This window comes from Ostrea edulis, chromosome 10, assembly GCF_947568905.1.
Source record: "Ostrea edulis chromosome 10, xbOstEdul1.1, whole genome shotgun sequence".
Taxonomy (NCBI): domain Eukaryota; kingdom Metazoa; phylum Mollusca; class Bivalvia; order Ostreida; family Ostreidae; genus Ostrea; species Ostrea edulis.
In genome coordinates, this window is record NC_079173.1 from 38,162,323 (window position 1) to 38,179,618 (window position 17,296).

Genomic DNA, 17,296 nt, shown 5'->3' on the forward strand with positions numbered 1-17,296 from the left:
ACTGTTGAAATATTGTTGAAATGACGTATTTTTCCATGTAAAAGCCATTTGACAATTACTTATTTGTGTGATATTTGATCAAAACTGTTCAAAAACTACTGAAATAAGTAACTTTTAAATGTTCTGAGTGACTTAACCTTTCCAAAATGAACTTGAGAGACTCCTTGTCTTAAGGAACATTTGTGATCAATTATGATCAATTTCAAATGAAAGGTTTAGGAAATATGAGCTCGGATGGACAAACAGACAGACACAAAAGAGTAAGTGCTTCCCTGAAATTTTTTGTGGAGCCTCTGAGGTCCAGAAAACCAATGTTATGAGAAAAAGATAAACAGAGAGCGAACAGTAGCTGTGTTTGGCTTTGCTGGTATGGGACTAAATGTACTATTCAACAACTCTTATCTGTAAATTGCTGATGGTAAAAGTGCTTGCAAGGAGTTTTACTAACAAATTTTTGCAAAACACATTGTGCTTGCAAATCTACTAAATTTTCTCACATATGGAGAGCATTGATATACTGAGTTTAACTTTTTCTTTTAATCTTTACTCTTTCACCTGAATTTTCTCAATTTCCAACAACATTCCAAAGCTTCGTTAACAATGAAATTCCAGTCTGCGATCATATCGAACAGACAATTCTCTGAACTTAGCACGGTGTACTCACAGTTATGTTGATGACCCGGAAGTCCTTTTTCAGACCGTGGCCGACAAACACCACTTTGTTGTCCACCAGATAGCGGAGTTTGATGTAGGTGGACTTAAGTGTAGTCAGATGTTTAGTGGACAGCTCGGGGTTCAAATCACCTGGACTTATCCCAGACCACTGGGTCAAATAATCCACTACCTGAAAATAGTTAGAAAGTCCAGTCATTGTTTCTATATGAATAATAACTTAGTAATATCTCCACTGTATTTCTGCAGTAAACAGAACATCCACAATAACACAACACAAGCCTGTAATTTATAATCATTTACTTTTATATTAATAAACTTGATACATAATTCATGGTTTTACATTACTTTCAAAATTCTCAAGTTCAAGGAAAGCCTGTATGAGTAAGTGACAATTAATGGACAACGAATATTCGAAAGGCCATGAAATACCTTTGAATAGGGCTGAAAAGATTCACCGAAATATCGATACTGTTCAATATAAACCCTTGATTCAATGTTTGATTTACTGCCTTGATTTTTGGTTTGATACGTTTATTACAAACTGGTTCAGTAAAATACATCAGGTTCGGCCTGTAATGATTTTTACCTCCATGAGGGACAAAATAGCGTTAAATAAAGTTCAGACTGTTGTTTACCTTGAGTCTTGCGAAAATAATAATACACTTCATCAGTTTAAACTACAGAGCCAACATGCATCTTACCATTTGGCAATTTGGAAACATTTTGCTTTTAAAATTATGAATGTGAATCTTGGTAATTAAATTTTTCTTCAATGTTATTATTGGTTTCTTCTGTAAATTGTATTGTATTACAGTGTACAAGTATGGAATCGTGGCATAAGCATTGCAATACGCATCGTATCGGGAGTGTATCATTTCAGCCCTACCTTTAAACTTCTATGTGTTTAACACGTCAAGTATCTCATTATCGACCAGTAACAGCTGAACTTTGATTAATTAAGAGGCCTACAGGCCGTATAAATGAGCATTAGTTAAAAGTATCACTAGTCCGAAGGGCTATGAAATCGATACTATTAATTTTCCTGTTCTGCATATCTAACCTAAATTCTAATATTCAGCAGGGGTACAAAACAAGACATTCTTAAAACACAAATGCCCCAGAAAGTGCCCATACTGATGAAAAGCTGAATATATGCTACATTAACACTATATGACTATTTTGGACCTGCCCTAGAGTCAGACCCCTGAGGTTGTGAAATTCACAATTCAGTACATCCCTTCCTGCACCTCCTAAATACGCATTTAGTTTTTATACAGTAACTGCAAAATTAAAGAAGAAATCTTTCAAATGATAAACACAATATTAATCAATAAAATATTGGCCCCACCCTGGTACTAAAACCCTACCCCTAGGGTCATAAATTTTTAAAATTTTGTTAAAGGATTACCTGCTATTTCTTTATATCCATTTAGTTTCAATATAGTATCACTAAAGACAATGCTATTGATCAGAAGTGTTTTACACATAACCACTATATAACAAGTTTGGCCTCACCCTGTAGTCATAACCTCTATCCCAGAGATTATGAAATTTACAGTTGTGGTAGAGGCCTTCCTGCTCTACATGACTATGCATTTAGTTTTTCTTACAGATGCGCAGTTGTAGAGCAAAAGATTTTTTAAAATTGATTAATTTTTGACAGTTTTTGCCCTGTCCCTATGGCCCAGGGGGTGCAGTCTTGAAATTTAGTTTGTGTCCCCCTTGACCCAAAGATGCTTAATAACAAATTTGAAAACATTGGAATGGTAGTTATCAAAAAGTTAAAAATGTTCAATCGTTAACAGAAAATGGACACTGACCAATTGCAATAGGTCACCTGAGTAAAAGTCCCAAATTTGAAAATATAACTTTTATAACCTTTTCTTTCATATTTCAAAAACATGCAATTGTTAATGCACCATGATGACCAATAGCATTAGGTCACCAGGTAACCTAAAAAGTCTGAATAGGAAACAAAAATAAATTTTGATTGGGTCACAAATTTGGAAATATATTCTTTATGACCTTTTCTTTCATATTTTAAAGCAGGCTAGTAGGGATAATTTTACCTGCTCTTGTGTGGATATATAATCATCAATGAAGGCTATCCCTTTTCTCTCTCCTCGTCTACAAATGATTGAAAAATACACATGATTCTAGACCTCCTACACTGGAGTCAAAGACAGGTGAAATTGTTTTGACGATACCATCTACACATCGAAAACGTACAATAAAAATTCCTTCAGCATGGAGATGTATATTTATAATTAGCATTCCCTTCTATAATTATGTTTGTATGTAATCATCTATATAGTGCATGCAATATAAACACACTGGCCAGTAAATACACTGACCGGTAAACACACTGACCGGTAAACACAGACCCGTAAACACACTGACCGGTAAATACACTGACTGGTAAACACACTGACCCGTAAATACACTGACTGGTAAACACACTGACCCGTTAACACACTGACTTCAACACACTGACCGGTAAATACACTGACTGGTAAACACAATGACCGGTAAACACACTGACCGTTCAACACACTGACTGGTAAACACACTTACACTGAACAGTACAGTAAACACAATGACAGGTAAACACACTGACCAGTAAATACACTGACTGGTAAACACAATGACCCGTAAACACAATGACTGTTCAACACAATGACCGATAAACACACTGACCGGTAAACACACTTACACTGAACAGTACAGTAAACACAATGACAGGTAAACACACTGACCAGTAAATACACTGACCGGTAAACACACTGACTGGTAAACACATTGACCAGTAAACACACTGACTGGTAAACACAATGACCAATAAACACTTACACTGACCAGTAAACACAATGACCGATAAACACTTGGACTGACCAGTAAACACAATGACAGGTAAACACACTGACCAGTAAATACACTGGCTGGTTAACACAATGACCAGTAAACACACTGACCAGTAAATAATTCAATACATGGAAAACATTCTACTCCAATATCTCCCGACTGAAGACATCTTGATTGGTACGGGTGAAGTGTGTCACACTCTCTCTAATGCAGTGTATGATAACCTGTATATTGCGGTAAAAGATACAAACGGAGTTTATATTCTTTTGTTTCGTGGATACATTTTCTTGGTGAGAATACCATATGCATTACTTACAAAAATGCACCTGTATTTTGTAAGAAGTGAATGTGAATATAATTTTATGCTCTTTGCTTACTTCACTTCATTGTTAGATAATTGACGAAAGACTTCTCCCCGTTTATTACACATTATTGACCAAATTACTGCAGATACTTATACATGCACAGGCAAGTTTGCAAGAAAAGCTTTTTCTTTGCATTTTCATCTAATTTATCAAAAACTTTCAGAATGTTTTATTAATGTATGATATGTTTATTGCAATTTTGAGCAATGCATGATGTTTTACAATATTTTTTTCCCATTCCCTTTACAGTGAAACTCTTTAAACCGGCCGGCTCTCGGATTGGAAAAAATGGCCGGTTTAGAGGGATGGCTGGTATACCGAGAATTTAGCAATTATAGACATTTTATCTCAATATTCACAAAGTAGGTACTGTTCACTTTGATCTGGTGATCTATGATTAATTATCGGTGGAGATTAAATTAGTCCGTTTGTACCTAAAGATAATTATGAATTACAGTCAACTCTCGATAAACCGCCACCTTTTGTTCTTATGAAATTATGGCATTATAACGAATTTGGCGATGAATTGAATTACTGCCATCTTGAAGAGATAGAGTTACCGTTCTTTTATATGTAAGAGTTATCTTTCCTCTATTTACAATACTTATGTAAGTGAGCGATCCTTTGCTGCTAAGATGTCACCCACTGTCCTTCTTTTTATATAGCCTTTTCCCATAAAACAGAAAAATGATTTGCAATATCCTGATGGATACATTTTTGATGATGGCCTTGGTACATAATGATTTCCTTTTTCTCATCAAAATTTAACAGGACCGGCCTCTTTTGTGGCGAAGCCATAGCTAAATTGAAATGTGTTTCTTTGATGTATAAACAACTTGACTACAGTTCATCTCAAGTATTTTTCTTGTTTATTCAATACAACAATTACTGGGATCCTTCTGTCCAGGTGTACGCCGGAGATTGATAATGACCAATTTACTGCTTCACTGACCACGTGCACCCATGGCGGTTTATCGAGATAATTAACACGTTGAAATAGACTTTTGTATTGAAAACACTGTGGCAAATGGCGATAGCGAATTTGGCGTTTTAACGAGAGTTTTAAGTAACAGGAAAAATGTTCCTAGAAAAATGCGGCGTTATAACGAAAATGGCGATGAATTGAGTGGCGATAATTCTCGAGTTACCTGTACAAGAAATATTCTTGCTGAAATCATCTAATTTTAAACTGAAAATCTATAACAGGATACATAAAGAAAACACAGAGGCCTATTATTGGAATTCCTCTTACCTATAAAAACTGTTTACATTCATCGCTTATGTCAGTAACAATTTTGTTTTGACGTTTTTAAAAAGTGCAGTAGTAAATATGAAATTGTAATTTGAATATTTCTTTGGAATTTTAAGTCTATGGAAACCAAGAAAATCAGTATATGCATCCAGGGGTGCATGAGCCGAGTTGCATGGGATACATTGTAAAGTCAGGAATGATGTGGCATATTTATAATTGTGAAGAACTAATTTCAGTTTTAAACTTTTCGAGTTACTGTCCAGAAACCATATTTGTCTGAAGTTTTCAATCTATATTCGGTCACTGTGACTTTGACCTTTGTTCTCCAAAATCAATAGGGGCCTTGCTTTGCTGGTATCCAACAATATATCCAAGTATAATTTGATTCGGATTTAAACTTTCTGAGTTATCATCCAGAAACCAAATATTTCTGAAATTTCATTCTATATTCGGTCACTGTGACCTTGACATTTGATCTATTTTCTCCAAAATCAATAGGGGTCTTCCTCACCTGGTACATAACAATATCTGTAAGTATCATTTGATTCGGATTTAAACTTTCTGAGTTATCATCCGGAAACAAATATTTCTGAAATTTTCATTCTAAATTTGGTCACTGTGACCTTAAATCAATAGGGGTCTTCCTTACCTGGTACCCAACAATATATAAAAGTTTCATTTGATTCGGATTTAAACTATCAGAGTTATCATCCGGAAACCAAATTTTTCTGAAATTTTCATTCTATTTTCGGTCACTGTGACCTTGACCTTTGACCTTTTTCCTCCAAAATCAATAGGGGTCTTCCTTACCTGGTACCCAACAATATATCAAAGTTTCATTTGATTAGATTGTAAACTTTTCGAGTTATCATCCGGAAACCAATTGTTGACGCACAACTGCCCGCCCACCCGCATCACCAAACCAATAGCCGAGTTCAACTTCGTTGCAACTCGGCTAAAAATTAATCTATATTTTATTAATTATCATTAAAAGTCATGGATTTGTTCTTTATTAACTACTGCTTATATCCATACAATAGTGTGGTGAAACATTATGGCGTTTGATACTGTATTCATTCATTATGTTCCTAACTGTTTTTTTAACCTGTTGTACAGAATTTGGAAGGGTCTCTTGGATGAGCTAAGTGTCAATTAACACCCTTGACAACACAGGTAAACAATAAAAATTAAAGAGGCCACTACTGTTTTTCACACAATTTCCAACCTGGCAGGTTGGTCAGTCAATTTGCACACCTGGAGGATCTTGATCAACCTCTGGTCAAAATTTTCTTGTCTTCAAAAAGTGGCCGGTATGTTAAGGGTAAATTAAACATGTTTGTTAACAAGTGTACTTTTAAAAGTGGCCAATGTCCGGTTTTCAGGGGTGGCCAGTTTGTAAGACTTTCTTTGTAAGGAAATGTTAAGATTTCTGCCGGGACTTTGAAAATCGGCAAATATTCAGGGAGAACCGGTTTTCTGAGGGGCCGGTTTGGAGAAGTTTCACTGTACATTACTATCGAAGATGTTCACCAGTTGAGTCCAGCTAGGAAATCACTTGGGTGTAACAATTACATTTGAGGTACATATTAAAGTAAACAAGACTATCTGACAAAAATATGGCAGAATAGAAAATTGATAAGTCAGAAAGGGACCCACAATAAATCTGAAATCAAAAGTGGTCTACCTTTGCCAAATCCAAGCATTATGTACAAATTTTACAAAAATCTTTACAAAGAAACTCAAGTTATCGCTTGCTATGGAAAATGTTGACACATGGATGAACAAAGTGATTACTATAGGACACCCTCCTTATGAAATAAAATAAAATGAAAAATATATATGTGTACATATTTAAGAATTCATGTTAGCTTTAAGAAAGGTCTGACATACCAGAATGTTTTTCTACATTTCTTCATCATTATTTCTGTTACAATCACAACACATTTCTGTCTTTTTTTTTGGGTCAAATTTTATGACCTTACCCTCTCAGACAGGTCATTCTGGCACAGGTCAGGTGGGATGGTTTGATCATGGAGCGCGTTCCATCACTGCGTAGTTCTGACTCTTCCTGTGGATTATAAATAGATATCTGTCATGTGACTTGCATGTCGAAGTATCTTGTTATCTAAAGAGATCGCTTATATTGTGACCTAAAGGCAACTCACAGGTAACTTACAACTTACAGGTAAATTACTACTTATAGGTGACTTACTATTTATAGGTGACTTACAGGTAACTTAAAACTTACAGGTAACTTACAGGTGACTTACAGGTGACTTATTACTTATAGGTGACTTACTATTTATAGGTAACTTACAGGTAACTTACAGGTGACTTACAGGTGACTTACTACTTATAGGTGACTTACTATTTATAGGTGACTTACAGGTAACTTACTACTTATAGCTGACTTATAGGTGACTTACTATTTATAGGTGACTTACTATTTATAGGTGACTTACAGGTGACTTACAGGAACAAGAGAAATGAGCATGCATACTGACTAACATGAAAAAAGATTGATACTGTATATTACAGAGAGCTGTATATTTGGTGCACATTAAACTAACATCATAAAACATAGTCTAGAAATAATTTATAACACACAAGTTCTTGCAAGAACATTTTTCAGTAGTTTGAAAATGAAAATGCCAAAATTTAGGATGTCAAATTACAAAATATTTCTGACCTTGAAAAATAATAAGTGTGCTGTATTGCACAGGATATAGGATTATAAAGAAAAGCTGTGAAGATCAAAAAACGTTTATTTTGATTTTCTTGCTACAAGGACTCGGAAACCTTTAATCATAGTAAAAAGTCCACCCTGATTTCTACAGCTGAGTGTAATCATTCTTCTCAAAATCTGGAATAACACCTTGAATTACAGTATACTGGTCGATTAACTGGTTCAGAGAGACAAACCTACAATAACACCCAATTACCCGGTTCAAAGCCTGATTACCTGATTCAGCGAGACAAACCTGGAATAATGCCTGATTACCTGATTCAGCGAGACAAACCTGGAATAATGCCTGATTACCTGATTCAGCGAGACAAACCTGGAATAACGCCTGATTACCTGATTCAGCGAGACATAATGCCTGATTACCTGATTCAGCGAGACATAACGCCTGATTACCTGATTCAGCGAGATAAACCTGGAATAACGCCTGATTACCTGATTCAGCGAGATAAACCTGGAATAACGCCCGATTACCTGATTCAGCGAGACAAACTCGGCATCCAGAGCCACTACGTCTCCTTTTTGAGGGAGTTCATCCTCTGTCAAGGGTTCAAATGTCACTTTTCTACTGGCTGGATTGACCAATCCAAAGTCTTCTCTCAAAACATCCACGGTAATGGGATTTGTCACTGTAATATTCATAAACACAACATACTTCTTATTGCTATCATCCACGGGTAATTTTCTGTTGTACATATACAATTAATGTGCTTCACACACCGGTACATAGAGCTGTAAACTAGTGCTGTCATAAAGGGACAAATACCCTGAAAAACGCATTACATCTAGTAGACAACATCAGATTAGTTCGACAAACTCCCCCCTTTTCAAGTTTCTCAATCATGGATACATGTATATGCATTACACACTGCCATCAGAACTTAAAAGTACTAAATAGTAGCTAAAGTCTGTTAAAAAATTCCAATGTTATCTACTACATTTGTTTTGATTGGACAGGTTGACAAGCTGATGAGAATTTACAAATCAATGAGTCCGAAAACACAATGTATTCATACACGATTGAAAACAAATAATGTAGTGCGGGCAAACTATTTGAATTTTTGAAATTGTTAATATAGTCTGTGAATGAATTGAAATTATAACTATCAAACGTTCTCTTTGAAGAATATATCGATGCGTAAGCAATGGATAATTTACTATGGATAATCTACTCACCCATTTTTAAATTTTTAAACATAAAAGTGCTTTGCTCCCCCCCCCCCCCCCAAATAAATAAATCCTATGTTAACCTATATTTACATTCACTGAATCTTTACTCTTATATTTCTTTTGAAATTCACATTTTTTAAGACACAGAATAACATTATTATTCACTAACCTTTACATCTTATAAAACACAGAATAACATTATTATTCACTAACCTTTACAACTTATAAGACACAGAATAACATTATTATTCACTAACCTTTACATCTTATAAAACACAGAATAACATTATTATTCACTAACCTTTACAACTTATAAGACACAGAATAACATTATTATTCACTAACCTTTACATCTTATGAGACACAGAATAACATTACTTTTCACTAACCTTTACATCTTATAAAACACAGAATAACATTACTATTCACTAACCTTTACATCTTATAAAACACAGAATACCATTACTATTCACTAACCTTTACATCTTATAAAACACAGAATAACATTACTATTCACTAACCTTTACATCTTATAAGACTGCATGAATAACATTACTTTTCACTAACCTTTACATCTTATAAAACACAGAATAACATTACTATTCACTAACCTTTACATCTTATAAGACACAGAATAACATTACTATTCACTAACCTTTACATCTTATAAAACACAGAATAACATTACTATTCACTAACCTTTACATCTTATAAGACTGCATGAATAACATTACTATTCACTAACCTTTACATCTTATAAAACACAGAATAACATTACTATTCACTAACCTTTACATCTTATAAGACACAGAATAACATTACTATTCACTAACCTGTACGTCGTATAAGACTGCATGAATAACAATAATAAATTTTTGGGTTACCTGTCAGGTTGTGAATAACAATAACAAATTTTCGGGTTACCTGTCAGGTTATGAATAATAATAAATTTTCGGGTTACCTGTCAGGTTGTGAAACTTGGTCAGACTTCTCCTCTTGAAATAAATGGTACATGGAACTTTCCAGTCCAAATTCACGGCACAGGCTTCATGCTACAAAAACAAACATTACATCTGTCTTGAAAGGAAACACACAATTAAAGAATGAAAAGTGACATAGGTTCTCCAAAAAAAGATCATGTGTGTAAAAAAAAAAACAACAAACAACTCTGACAAAAAATAGTCTTGTGCAGATCTACTCTCAGAGAGAAATTTTGTGGTGATTTGTGAAAACAACAAAGCGTTTGTAGAGACTTAGTTTTGTTGTGAAAGAGTTGTTTACATCTAGAGTCTATTTTAAGTCAGTTGTTTACATCTAGAGTCTATTGTAAGTCAGTTGTTTACATCTAGAGTCTATTGTAAGTCAGTTGTTTACATCTACAGTCTATTGTAAGTCAGTTGTTTACATCTAGAGTCTATTGTAAGTCAGTTGTGTACATCTAGAGTCTATTTTAAGTCAGTTGTTTACATCTAGAGTCTATTGTAAGTCAGTTGTTTACATCTACAGTCTATTGTAAGTCAGTTGTTTACATCTACAGTCTATTGTAGGTAAGTTTTTTCTTGTTCGTTTGTTGATGTAAAAATACTATGAAAAAAAAGCAAAATTTAACACACACCCTCCACACATGAAAATTAACGATCTGATTGACAGTTTATAATACAGTAAATCATGTTTTATCTAATTGACAGTTTATAATACAGTAAATCATGTTTTATCTAATTGACAGTTTATATTACAGTAAATCATGTTTTATCTAATTGACAGTTTATAATACAGTAAATCATGTTTTATTCAGATGTTGTACCCTCCAAAATATGGAATAAATTGTCTCCATCTTCCGCACAAAATCTGATTTCTATAATATACTCTATATTCTGAATGTTCACCGATTTCTATAAATATACTCTGTACTTTGAATGTTGTCCGATTTGAATTGTGAATGTTGTGTCTAATAAGAATATTAAGATATTTACAAGTCAGGATCATCAGAGTTTCACAGCATATGTATTTCAAAATTTCATACTCAATTAAAAAAAAACCCTTAAAATAAAAATAAATGTATTCTAAATATTGAATATATTGATCAGTTTTTATATTGTACAAGATCGTAATTTTCATCCCAATAACTTGACACCTATAAGGAACTGTTGAAGCCTGACCTTTTCTATGGGGAGGATGGAGAAGTCGTTGAAGAGGTACCACTGGGTACAGGTCACGTTCTCCTTCCTCTGGTGGTACGTCTCGCCCACGTTAATACACGCCACCAGATTGCCAGCAGTCTTCTCATCACGAATGTGGTAAATAACAGCCAGTATCTCATAAAATTTCATAGTCGGTGCAGCATCTCGTGGAACCGGATGCTAAAATTAAGAAAGCCATAGAATCTTAGCCTTCAAATATTGTATAGTGAGTTGTTTTTTTCTCGCAGAGTGATAATATTGTTAGAATGTTAGTGCTCTAACGCTTGTAATGGCAGCTTGCACTGTATGCTTCCTAGGAGGCTGAGAAAGTTCTAGATTGATATAATGTCTGCCGGGGTAATAATGTACATTACATTTGTAAAGCACCTTTGAACGTACATAGTGTATGAAAAGGGTGCTATATAAATATGGTATTATTATTATAATTTTGGCTTATTCTAGAGGTTTGGTGTCATACCAACAAATTTTAGAGCTAAATTTGCACCCAATTGTTTCTGCAATCATAATATGTATGTTTGCAAGAAAGATAACTTTTTATAACAGTTGTTTTTAAGTCAAAGGTATATTCAGCACTCTTCAGCTTGGGAGGTAAATAAACTGGTTGTCTCTGATGGGAAAAGAGTACCAATTCATTTCCCATAGACCTCAATGTTAACCTTTGGCCCTCTCACTAATTAACTATATCGATTTTAAACAAATGACCGCAAACATTTCAAAGTTCATTCCAAGCGTTGATAAAAAATGACAAAAAATATATAGGGTCCCGTGCCTTTTATAGGCCATATTTGTACTTTTTTTTACAACACATAGCAATCTGCAGTAAATTACACATTTCATTTTAAGCACACCCCTACCATGGTAATTTCCTCAGTCATTTGTCGATTTTGTACGATAATTTTTCATCCTGACAATTAATTTGAACCTCTATAATATTTTTTTCAATTCCAAATAATTTCACTCTTGATATTAGCCAATCACGCAACACCTAGACATTTATACCTCCGCTCAATCTTGGGTAAACTGCGTCCGGGTTACGCATACAGGGGTTTGGTACTCTCATTCCTATAGTCAGTAATATGTTTTGCAGGTAAGTTATTAACACTACACTACATATAAATTTTTACGTCTCTGCCAAAACATATTCTGCTAAAACTATTTGTATACTCATGAGCCTGGAAATCTCCAAATTTTACACACACAGAAAAAAACACTATATGGTATGAAAGTCTCCCTAAAATCATACCTGTGACCTACAGGTTTTTTATCATTCTATCCAAACAGACACTACATAAAGTAATCGCTCTGTACAAAATATCAGGAATCTATGACTGTTATAACTAGAAACCTTGGAATCACAAAATAAATATGACCACGAAAAGAACACAATGTTCTGTAGTAACAAACTCCGAATGCCTTACATCATCTGGGTACTCTTCGATGTTGAGAGTTCCGTCGGAATGCAAGTCCATCATCAGGCCTAGAGGAATCCACTGGCAGTCTATGTCTTCATCGTAATTGTGAGGCGGCGGCTCCCTGGGAAAACAAATCACATATTACTACAACAACATCAGGTCATTTACAAATACACAAGTTAAAAAGATGTCCAGTCACTTCTGCATGAACGAGGGACCCATAGTCACCAGCAGAGAAATAAGTTAACATTAAGAGACCGTCTGGTGTACCGTATCTTGTTAGTACTTGTGTTTGATATCATTTCTTGCAATACCATCTGTGTACCTTATTTAAAATTCAATAAAACTGGAGCTTTGCACATCCGTGGTAATCATCAATTATCACCTGTATGTTGTACGATAATACAGGATATTTTGGAACTCTTCAGAAAAAGAAGTTACGAAAATTATGCGTCACTTGGACAACTCTTGTATACAAGTTAGTGATTGCCAAAGACGACTAATTTCTGATACAAAATTATCTGCCTGGTTTGAAGATTATTTTTCAGATGTAGCCAGTATATGTCATAATACACGTCTCAGGACCGATACAAGCAGCAACAAATATACCCCCCCCCCCCCCCGTTTTATTATTGACATGTGACATACTAATTATTGCGTTATTGTCACGTTTGTTATTGTTAAATGCAAAAATTGATTTATAAATTAATAGCCCCCCCCCCCCCCCCACCCCCCCCCCCCCACCCCCCACGATTTTGGAGTTTGGGCAAAATTGCTTTTCTTGCTAACTAAGTTTTTTTTTCATACAAATATAACAGCACTTGTTTTCTCCATTTGCTCTCCATCCCTCAACTTTCAAAAACGACGCTAAGTGCCTGAACTCATTATATCTGATGGTAGCCTGTTCTTGTTTAATGATAAGTTGCCCAAGTTAACACAGAAAACGTGATCTCATTAGGCATACTAAATATCAAAACCATGACGGAACCGGAGACGAAATAGGGGTTCCGATATTCCGTATTGATAGAGAATGTCATTTTTGTGCAAACCCTAAATACACTCTTTTCTTCAATATGAAAGGCATTGATACATAACTCAAAAAGATTTATAAGAAAAAATTAGCAATTTCCAAGAGAGATAACTTCTTTTTTTTTTTTTTTTTTGCTTCAGACTTGGTAAGAGTTATGTTTCTTTATTCTGTCTGGTTTGTGGACACTTTTCACAGCTACACTTACTTCAAGAGAGGTGCTTATTTACTGTTATTTTATCTAACATGTTCAGACTGGTTCTCGTTGCCACAGAAAAAAATATGTCTCCCTAATCCAGAGGAAAGGAAAACTTCAGGAAAGCAAAGTTGTATGGAGAACTTAGATGAATTGGAATTTAGATTTAAAAAAAGCCGACGTCTAATTCTAAAAATCGTAAATGAGGAAATTACGATTATTACACGCAAGAGCAAAAAGGCATGATATGCTATCGAAAATGGGGCAATGAAGGCAGCAAAACAATTTTCTGAGGATTTGGGGGTGGGTGGGAGGTTCACATCAAAGAAAGTACTGTGTGGTCATTCAAGAGTTCCAACATTCTGTAACAAAAGCAAAAAATGTCCTAGTAATATCTGAAAAAAACTCAAAACCCCCAGCACAACCAAAACTTTTTTAAGTGATGATATCGATAACAAAATATGCGAATATTCAAAACTTGTGGTTAGCAGGTGGTACTGTGAACATAAATATTGTTCAGAGCTTTGGCAAGCAGGTGATCTTTAAACAAAAACAATTACTTTTCGAATACGGGGGCACCCTTGAGTTAACATGGGAGTGGGCGAGTTCTCTATTTATCAGAATGAATTTCTGGAAAAGAAATGGCACAAAGGGCATCAAACCAAATCTTACTCAAATAGAAAAAGTGCTGAAAGAAAATACCATTCCTGACCAGTTGATAATAAACTAGGACCAGACATGTATGTTTAAATGAAAACACATAATCAAAACAATAAATCGACCACTTAGAATCTTAATCCATCAATACACATATAGTAATATATATCCCTGTTATGAATTAGATTTTCTAAATTACGATCTAGTAAATATCTTGTAAGACTGAATATCATTCCTGTGAGTGAATGGATAATGGACATGACGGCCCAAAACAGGCGAGCTCTGGGGGACGGCCCAAAACAGGCGAGCTCTGGGGGACGGCCCAAAACAGGCGAGCTCTGGGGGACGGCCCAAAACAGGCGAGCTCTGGGGGACGGCCCAAAACAGGCGAGCTCTGGGGGACAAATGACAGGTGACACCCCCACCCCCTATGGCATGTGCAACATCTGGTTATCTTTTGCTGCCTCAGATCATATATGGTGGAAAAACCCGGCAAATGTCACCCAACCATTAAATTCCCAAAACACATACAGATTCTCACTGGAGTACACAGTGTATTGATGCCTGTGAAATATCATTTTGCTGTATCACTTCCCATTATGCAACACAATCAAATGGCTTTGGCAATATTCAACACGTTCAAAGCCCAACAAAGCCAGGCCCTGCTTGATCTGTTGAAAAAAATCATGCATTCCTGTTGCCCCTGCTAGTTGTACGGATAAATTAAAACCATTAGATCGAACAATTAATACGCAAATTCAGTCATGGTGTTCTGATCAAGTGTTCAAACAACCGTGAAGAATCACAGCAGAAGGAGGGACCCAGACGCAGAATTACAGTACATCAATTTAAAAACATCACTTCTCAAACCTCTACATGTTAAACAGCTTTAGTAGAACACATAAAAACTTAGATTGATTAAATATTGTTTAATGTCCCTCTTGAGAATCTTTCACTCTTATAGAGACTACCGGGGAAGGGCTGCAAAATTTAGGCCTAAGCTTGGCACTTATGGCCATTGAACAGGGAGGGATCTTTATCGTGTCACACCTGCTGTGACACAGGAACTCCGTTTTTGAGGTCTCATCCGAAGGACCGCCCCATTTAGTCACCTCTTATGACAAGCAAGGGGTACTGGGGACCTATTATAAAAACTTACAGCAACAAAACGAATTCATCATTCATTCATTTGCTGTTGAAATCAAATGACAGTTGTATATGGATTGGATGGCACAGTCCAGGACAGCATTATCGTCTGTAATTTGTAGGGAAATTAACAACCAGTGATTTTTCTACATTTTTTACAAGGGTCCCGTGGGTTTTGAATTGGGGAAAAATTGTCGACATTTCAGTCAAACTGGGAAAAATCAATTTTATCGTAAATAAGTTATAAAATCATATCACACATTATATTATCTTTATTTTACACATCTAATTTTCTTTAACCTTCTAAAATTTTCAACTATTCTATCCATATCATCATTCCCATAACTCTTTGTTAAGTCTGATGTATATCATTCACATTGAATGTTTATTTTTTTCAAATACGTTTTACTTTCATAACTTTTATATCATTGAGAAAAATGTAAGCTAAATTGGGAAAAAAATTGGCAATTTTTAAGAGGGGAAAGGGCCGAAATTCGGACCCAAAATGGGCTTTAAAAAATCACTGACAACATAACATAACTGTGTTTGTCAGTCTGTCATGTTCATTGAATTGCCTTGAATATAATTTTTATAATTTCTAGATCGGCATAAAATAGTGTTATTTGCTTACATGATCAAATGATTTGCGCTTTTCTTAAGAAACGTTTCCCAGGGGGATAAATTCATGTATAAATTTTCATTTCAATTTGTGCAGGAGAAACAAAACAAATTCCAGAAAACTCTCAATGCATGACTGATGCAAAAACATTCTGATCAATCGAGACTACTGACTACTAAAAGGGTCCTTATTATACAACTTAAAAGTTAAACATAACAGACACTCTTTTTGTTCATTAGTAAAAAAGTTGATTTTCTCTTACAGAATGTCACGCTCGTGCCTAAATTTACAGCCATTTCGACGACATCCGTTTCCATAACGACACATGACGGGGTTGCCTCCTGGAGCATTCATAAAGCTGCCGCTCTGTGCGGAGGTCTCGTTTATTTCCTCCTTTCGCTGTCTCAGTATCTACAAAATAATTTATCTTTTATCATCCTCGTATTTTAGGGTACAAAAACTTGTAAATCTGCGCCATGGCCAATACCAATTCCCATACAAGTTAACTTTGCAATATATTAGGTGTATACCCACTCTCAAGTGCAGGTAGCAATATCATGTCTCATTACTGATGGGGCAAGACCTCCACCCTCCCTTCCAATGCACTGTATCATGTAACAAACCATCTCCACGACATACAATAATCCTTCACCTAGGATCTTCTGCGACAAGCTTTAATTTTAGTTTACCCTGTACTGTAGAGATAAATTCTTTACCATGTGCTGCATCTTCCAGAACTCGTAATCCCGGGCATTCTCAATATGGCAGTTGACTGCCACCACATCCGGAATACTCTGAATAGTCTTAATCTGGGTCTGTCCAAAGAAAATAACAAATCAGATCTCACTCTGCATAATCAATCCCTAGATACTGATTTACACTCAATGTCTCTCTCTCTCTATATATATATATATATATACATGTATATTCATTCAATAAATTCTTTTTTCTTGGTATCGGGGTAGAATAAA

At 35.2% G+C, this 17,296-nt stretch overlaps 1 protein-coding gene across 1 annotated transcript in view; it reads right to left on the minus strand.

The window, feature by feature from the left end:
• Nucleotides 1-17,296, minus strand: part of LOC125665996 (PAN2-PAN3 deadenylation complex catalytic subunit PAN2-like) — a 56,837-nt gene that overhangs the window by 2,117 nt on the left and 37,424 nt on the right. The window contains exons 19-27 of the mRNA XM_048899046.2: nucleotides 17,042-17,140; nucleotides 16,588-16,736; nucleotides 12,687-12,801; nucleotides 11,227-11,427; nucleotides 10,029-10,119; nucleotides 8,372-8,526; nucleotides 7,137-7,222; nucleotides 2,745-2,802; nucleotides 665-844 (exon numbers count right to left, since the gene is read on the minus strand). Coding sequence (XP_048755003.1) covers nucleotides 665-844; nucleotides 2,745-2,802; nucleotides 7,137-7,222; nucleotides 8,372-8,526; nucleotides 10,029-10,119; nucleotides 11,227-11,427; nucleotides 12,687-12,801; nucleotides 16,588-16,736; nucleotides 17,042-17,140 — 1,134 coding nt within the window. The remainder of the gene's footprint in view (nucleotides 1-664; nucleotides 845-2,744; nucleotides 2,803-7,136; nucleotides 7,223-8,371; nucleotides 8,527-10,028; nucleotides 10,120-11,226; nucleotides 11,428-12,686; nucleotides 12,802-16,587; nucleotides 16,737-17,041; nucleotides 17,141-17,296) is intronic.